The 6,873-nt window shown below is 59.6% G+C and overlaps 1 protein-coding gene across 1 annotated transcript; it reads right to left on the bottom strand.

Moving 5' to 3' along the window:
• Nucleotides 1–3,267: 3,267 nt before the first annotated feature.
• On the bottom strand, nucleotides 3,268–6,604 carry MNX1 (motor neuron and pancreas homeobox 1). Its single transcript, XM_052790458.1, has 3 exons — nucleotides 5,983–6,604; nucleotides 3,753–3,913; nucleotides 3,268–3,631 (listed from the first exon to the last, which is right to left on the bottom strand). The coding sequence occupies exons 1-3, from the start codon at nucleotides 6,602–6,604 to the stop codon at nucleotides 3,296–3,298; spliced, it is 1,119 nt and encodes a 372-aa protein (XP_052646418.1). The 3' UTR covers nucleotides 3,268–3,295.
• Nucleotides 6,605–6,873: the final 269 nt, after the last annotated feature.

Here is a 6,873-nt window from a genome sequence, read left to right as displayed (position 1 = left end):
CAAGTACAGCAATGAAAATTTTAAGAGGCTTGTTACCTACTGCGTCTGGGGGAGGGAGCCGACCGAATAATGAAATTACAAACAGGGGGTCAGATTAAAGCCTTGCTAGCCCTGCCTGCGCTGGGTCTTAGGGCAAAGCAACCCCACCAACACCAACGGGGCACCCCAGGGCTGGGTGTGGGGGTACCCTGGGGATGGGTGCAGGGAAGCTGGGGTGGGGTGCAGGCTGGGAGCATGAGGACCCTGGGGCAGGGTAAGGGGTACCGGAGTCGGGTGCAGGGGGCTGGGTGAGGGGAGACCCCAGGGCCACGCTCAGCCGGAGAGAGCATGTCCCCTCCATCCCCAGGGCAGCCTCTGGGGCTGTGGGAGGTAACGGGGCCCCTTTGATGCTGCCCGGCTGGGCGAACTCCGGGGCACCCACCGGGCGGGGCGGGGCGGGGCCGGGCGGGGCGGGGCGGGGCGGGGCGGGGCGCGGAGCGTGTCGCACACGTTAGCGGGCTCCGCTAATCACCCTGCGCCTTTGATTGCGCTGCACGTGGGGACGAGCCTCCTCACTTCAAAAGAGCGTGGGAAATCCCGATTAAAAGGCTTTTCTCCCCCGTTGGGACCGGCACCTTCTTTGAAGCCCTTCCAAGCGACAATGCAAACGCACCCACCGCCAAAGGACCGTATCTATATTTTAAGTGACTTTAATTTCTCTTTGCCCCCCTCTTGCTCTCTTCCCCCCCTCCTCTCCTTTCAGTTTTGGAAACACCTGGTAAGTTGTAAAATGATTTACGAAGTGAAAGTGTTAAATGAGGCCACCAGCTGTAAGACTGACAGAGCTTTATGAGTTTTATTAGGTGCCCTATTATGGAAAATAAACTTTAATCCGTCCATAAAAACAGAATCTGAAAAACATATTTGCCCTTGTAGTCTGGAACACTGAAGGTATTCTTGTGAGACGCTGGGCTTTAAAGAGATTAATTTTATTGAGACAGACACAATACACCGGTAGGACTTTGATACAGAGTCCGTGAATAGTTGCCTGTACCCTGCAAGGCTATTTTTTCACAGGACTGAGACACTTCTGGACACACACCTCTTGGGCATACAGTAAATTTCTGGCCCGGTGGTGCACATCTGCCAGTTTAATTAGCGGCTATGTAATTGGAAATTAATGGCCGAAGGAGGATTTTTTTCGGGGGGGGGGGATCTCAGGTAGCTCTTGATATTTTTATTATTATTATTCTATTTATTGTTAATTTTTTTCAAGATAACGATGTGTCCTCCAGACTGATGTGTTTTAGGTATTTCAAGGTGTAAGCAAGAGGTAAATCCCGCTGGAAGCGAGTAACTCGGACGCGCCGCCGGGTCTAGGGCAGAGGAGCCGCCGCGGCCCTGCGCGGCCGTTGCGCGGCCCTGCGCGGGTGTTCACCCACGAAGATGCAGCCGCAGCCAGCGGCGTAGAAAATCGCAGAGCGACTACCGCCTTTATTTTTCTGTCGCCTTAAATTCTTTACGACCTGTGGCCGAGAGGAAATCGTTTACAAATTTAAATCCGAGCCTCAGGCGTGATTGTTTCCGTGCGAGGGGGGGGAGGTATCGATCATGCCCAAATCAAGTTTATCCCGATCAAGTTTTTTTGACGTATGGGATCTATCCAGATTTATGATTTACCCCGTGAAGGTGTGTGATTTACGGCCAATCCCACTGGCGCGCTAATAACTAACCGCGTTGCCTCTAAATGCCACCTCCAGCCGGCACCACCCGAAACTCTTCGTGACGGACAACACTTTTCCTTCGTGTAATCCCCTGCCATAACCTCATGCATCCGCCAGCGTGTGTTTCACGGGCCGGATTTTTGTAGAAGCCGTTCAGAGGCATGCTGCTCTCATGCGAAAGGTTAACGCGGGTTTGTAAAAAAAATATTTTTTTTTAATTTTTTTTTTTTTTTTTAAAGGCGTATGGGAGTGGGAACGCTCCGTATTTCAGGGCTCCTCATCCTCCGGGGCTCTACGGGGGAGTGCCGGCAGCCGGGATGCCGGGGGCCGGGGTCCGCGCCCGGCGGCGGGGACCCTCAGGCTCCGGCGGGTCCCTCCGCCCCCCTGCGCGGTCCTACGCGGGAGCGGGAGCCGAGCCGTAATTCATTAGCGGGGATGAATTGCCAGACGTGGCCCCGAGCTGGTGGGGATGAGCCAGTGATTATATTTAAATTCGCTATAATTGATTTGAGGAAGAGCTGCGGTGACAAGGATGAATTGATCTGCAAATTTATTGGCGAGATAAATCCCGCAGTTATCAAAAAGCCGGCGCTTCGCTGCCGGGGCGGCCGTCGAGGGGGGGGTCCCGTCCTCGGTACCGGGGAAGGCGCGGGGACCCCCCCCCGTTCCCTCGCAAGCCGAGCCGCCCCTGGAAACCAGCGCTGCTCCCGCGTTTCCTACGCCCTGGCTCCGGCTTCGCAGCCCCGCGGGGGGAGAGGGGACCCTGTTGCTGCCCGGGCTCCCCCCTCCCAGCCCCGGGTTCCCCAGAGCATCGCACGGCAGAGGACCCCCCCCCCCCCCCGCTCCCCCAGTACCTAGGTGGGACAGGCAGCTCTGCTGTCCCGGGGTGGGGGGGGGGGGGGGGCTGGAAAGCAGCAAAACAAAAGCCGGGGAGGGGGGAGGAAGAGCCGTCTTGATTCTTTCCCTGTACCGAGACCCGCTCTCGGGAAGACCCACGCCGCTGTCAGATATTGCACGGCGGCTGCGGCACCGGGACCCCCCGGCCGGGGGGAGCCCAGCATCCCCCCACCACCACCACACAGAGCGCTCATACATCTCAAGTACAAAACGCCGTTTATTTTCCACCCCATCGCGCAGGTGGGAGGGCCTGGGGAATAATTTAGCATGCATAAGTAAAGGTAATTTTTTTTTTTTTTATAAATACGATATACAAAAATAAAGACAGTATTGAGATTTCCAGCAGTTTTAACGTTCAAGACATAAACAGTTTTCCCGATATATAGTAAGAACAAAACATTTCCGATATTCAGCGAAAGGAATGCGCTTCCAGGGGGCAGGGATGGGGGGGAGAGGGGGCTCAAGTTTTGTCTGATTTTTCAGTCAATAATAACACTGTATTCACCGTAACTCCTCTTCCCCGCCCGGCATGCGGAGGCTCCTCTTCTCCATCCCCCTCCAAGCAGGGAGAAATCGGAACACGGGGAGAGGGGTGGGGGGGAGCGGGGCCGGTGCCCACCAAGAGCGGTGGGGCTCCCCCCCCGGCAGGACGGGCAGAGCCCGCGGCTGGAGGGAGCGGGACGTGCGGGGGGGGCTCACTGGGGCTGCACCGGGGCTCCGTGCCGGCCCCGGGGCTGCGTGTCCTCCTCGTCCGCCTCGGAGCAGTCGGAGGAGTGGTAAGGGCAGCATCGCCCGGCCGCCGCCGCCGCCTCCTCTTCCTCCTCTTCCTCTTCCTCGTCCTCGGGCTCGCTGTCAGGCAGTTCCCGCATCCTCCTCCCGCTGCTCTTCTCCGGGGCGGGCAGCAGCAGGTCCTCATCCCCCTTGTCCTCCCCGCCGCCCCCCTTCTGCTTCTCGGCCTCCTGTGCCGCCTGCTCCTTCGCCTTCTTGCTGCGCTTCCACTTCATGCGCCGGTTCTGGAACCAAATCTTCACCTGGGGGAGACGGGGGACACACGCACACCACCTCATCCCACCGCCCCCCCACCCCCCCGACGGCAGCATCCCCCCCGTCTGCCCCTCTCTCCCGCGGGGTCGTGGGGGGGGACGGACTCACCTGCGTCTCGGTAAGCATCAGCGACGTGGCCACCTCGAAGCGCTTGGGCCGGGAGAGATACTTGTTGAGCTTGAACTGGTGCTCCAGTTCCAGCAGCTGCTGGCTGGTGAAGGCCGTGCGGGGCCGGCGGCACTTCCCCAGCAGGTTGGACTGCGCCTGGGCTGGGAAAGGAGAGGAGCGGCGGGGTGAGCCCGGAGCCGCCCCGCCGCGGCCGGGCATCCCCCGGGATCGGGGTGGGAAGGGGGGAAAGACGGTGGGGCTGCGGGGGGAGATTGAAGCGAGGATGGACCGTTATCCACCGGAGCACGGACCGAGGGAGGGATCTCCTCCAGCCCCCCCCCCCCCCGGCTCCCGGCCTTCTCGGCTTGCACAGTGTCAGGGGATACCCCACAGGGACAAAAAAAAAAAAAAAAAAAAATCTTTTAAATAAAGAAAAAAATATGTCTCTTGATTTCCCAAGAGCCTAACAAACGCGAGACAATAAAACGGAGCCAGGGATTGCGGCAAAGGGGTACCGGGCTCTCCGGGGAGCAGCAATTTGCTCCATTTAATGCTTTAGTTAAACCTGCCGCACTCCCAACCCGTCCATACCCGTTTAATTAACGGGATTGCAGGCGGGAACCCCTCCGGCGGGCCGGGGCTGGGGCCAGGACCAGCTCCGCACCGCTCCGCAGGCCGGCAGTGCTGGGCACCGGCCGCCCGTCAGGGCGTAAATCAGCAGCGAGGGCTGGGAAACCGTCTTTGCAGGGGAAAAAACACAACAACAACTAAAAAAAATCGGCGTGTTTTCCGCGTTCAGAAATCATAATTAATATCAAGGATTGTATATTAAAAAAAAAAAAATCAAGACCCGGCAATGGGCAAGGGGGAGGGCGCCGAGGGGGACACCGAGTCCCTTCGCGGGGCCCGGACACCCGTGGGGATGCGATGCGGCAGCGCTACTGCCCATTTCTCAAAGTATTTTGGTGCTTTGGCTTATTTGGTTTAGAAAAATAAATAATAATAATAAAAAAAAACTACGAAGGGGCGGCTCTCGCACCCCAGCCGTGTTTGGAGGTGGCTCGTTAAAGCGGCCAGAGAGAGAAAAGGCCAGTGTCCACTCCCGGGCAGCAGCGCCAAGGAGATTTTCTCACTGCGGTGCGATTTTCCGAGGCTCCATTCTCGTTTCTCTCCGGTTATTTATTCCCCCCCTGCACCTTGTTTGAGAGGCAGGGCTCTGACAGCTCTCCTAATTATTTTTTTTTTTTTCTTCCTGAATGTTCCAGTCTAAGCAACACCAATTCGAGAGAAAACAATGGACTTTTTTGTCTGCCAATGTGTGTGCAGAGTATGAGAAGGGGAAGAAAAAAAAAAAAAAAAAATCGCAATTCTTTTCCTGGCATGATTTTCGTAAAACTACACCTCCGGTATTGTTAAATCGGCCATTCCCACAGAGAGCTCACACCTCCGAAAATGATCTGTGCCTAAAACAGATGCACACAAGGTCCCCATCGCCGTGAGGCCTAGTGCTCAGCAACGCGCCTTCGCTGGGACTTCGGGATTGTCTGGTTTAATGCAGCATTTTCAGCCTTCCCTGGTCCCAGACCTAAACCCTTCCGACTCTTATTTATTTCATGTCTATTCGTTATCCCCAGGGAACGCAGAACCCCGAATTTTTGGCTAAGCCCAGCTCCTCCTCACTACACCCATTTGCCCAGAGGAGCCTGCCATAATTACGATAAGCCCATATCCGAGAAAAGGGAAATAAAATTAAGAACGGTGGCTGAGTGACGGGACCTGCCAGCCCGCTTTTGAGGGGGTACATCGAGACGGGGTTCTTTGCGGGGGAGACCCCGAGGGATCCTGCCCCCTGCCTTGCCCCCCCCACCCCCCGGCCCCCGTCTCCCCTCCCCGGCGGCTTTTGCACCCCGTGGACGGCGGGAAAGGGCGTTTGCAACGGCGGGAAGCGATTTCCCACTTTCCTATTTAACCTGCCGTGAAAAATCGGGCTTTTCGGGGCTCCCCAAGGGCCGGGCATGGCGAGGCGACCCACGCATCCCATTGCCGATCGCCGTCTCCTCCTTCTAATCAAACTTAAATGTAAAAAAAAAAAAAAAGTCGCCTCCGGTTTAAAGCCGCAGCCTACCCACGCGGGGGCAGGGAGAGGGGTTTCATCTCTCCAGGCAGGAGACGGCTCCCGGTAAGGCCCCCCCCGCCCCGGGACAGGGGCCGGCGGGAGGCAAATACTCACAGTTGAAGTCGGGCATCTTGGGCAGGATCATGCCGGCGGTGGAGGCCCGCAGCCACTGGTCCAGCTGGAAGGTGCCGGCGCTGAGCTTGATGGGGTCGGCGGCGGGGTGCGAGGGGTGCGCTCCCTGCACTTGCGAGTAGGAGTAGGAGAGGGCCGGGTGCTGCCCGCCCAGCGCCGAGTACCCGTACACGGGATGCCCGTAGAGGGCCGCCTGCGCCGGCATGCCCGGCCCGCCGGGCGCCGCGGGGTGCAGTCCCAGGGCCATGCCGGCCGCCGAGGCGTGGTGATGCGGGTGGGCGCCGGCGCCGGTAGCGGGCAGAAAGCCGGGTTTGGGGACCAGGGCGCAGTGGGCGGCCAGGAGGCGAGGCGGAGAGGGGCTGTCGGTGCGCAGGCAGTCGGCGGGGCCGCCGGCGGGATGCTCGGAGGAGGATGAAGAGGACGAGGAGGAGGACGAGGAGGAGGAGGACGAGGACGGGGGGCTGCCGCTCCCGCTGCTGCTACTGCCGCTGCCGCCCAGCGAGGTGACCAGGGCCAGCGGCGCGCTCTGCCCCGCCGCCGCCACCGCCTTGGGGGGGTCGACAGCCAGCAGCGCGTCGATGCGGAAATTTTTGGATTTTTCCATGGGAGCGCTGGCGGGCTGGGGCGGGGGGAACCGCGGCGCGTCGGGCGGCCCCGGGCCGGCCGCGTCTCCCGGCGGCGGCGGCGGGCGGCAGTGCGGCCCCGCTCCGCGGCGCGCCCCTTCAAGGGCCGCAGGCGGCTCCCATTGGGCCGGCGCCGCTGCGGCCTCGCCCGCCATTGGCCCCGCCGCCCACCTGTCACGGCGGAGCGGGGGGCGGCCCGCCCCCTTCTACTCCGCCCCCCCCTCCCCTCCGTTCTCCCCCCCACACACAC

This window comes from Harpia harpyja, chromosome 1, assembly GCF_026419915.1.
Source record: "Harpia harpyja isolate bHarHar1 chromosome 1, bHarHar1 primary haplotype, whole genome shotgun sequence".
In the NCBI taxonomy this organism is placed as follows: domain Eukaryota; kingdom Metazoa; phylum Chordata; class Aves; order Accipitriformes; family Accipitridae; genus Harpia; species Harpia harpyja.
This window is presented reverse-complemented; position numbering and strand designations above follow the sequence as displayed.

Excerpts from the sequence above, each read along its gene's own strand:
- MNX1 (XM_052790458.1), bottom strand. The coding sequence starts at position 6,604 with ATGGAAAAATCCAAAAATTTCCGCATCGACGCGCTGCTGGCTGTCGAC. Across the intron at positions 3,914-5,982 it reads CAAGATGCCCGACTTCAACT|CCCAGGCGCAGTCCAACCTG; the intron begins GTGAGTATTTGC and ends CTCCTTTCCCAG. Across the intron at positions 3,632-3,752 it reads TGATGCTTACCGAGACGCAG|GTGAAGATTTGGTTCCAGAA; the intron begins GTGAGTCCGTCC and ends CGTCTCCCCCAG.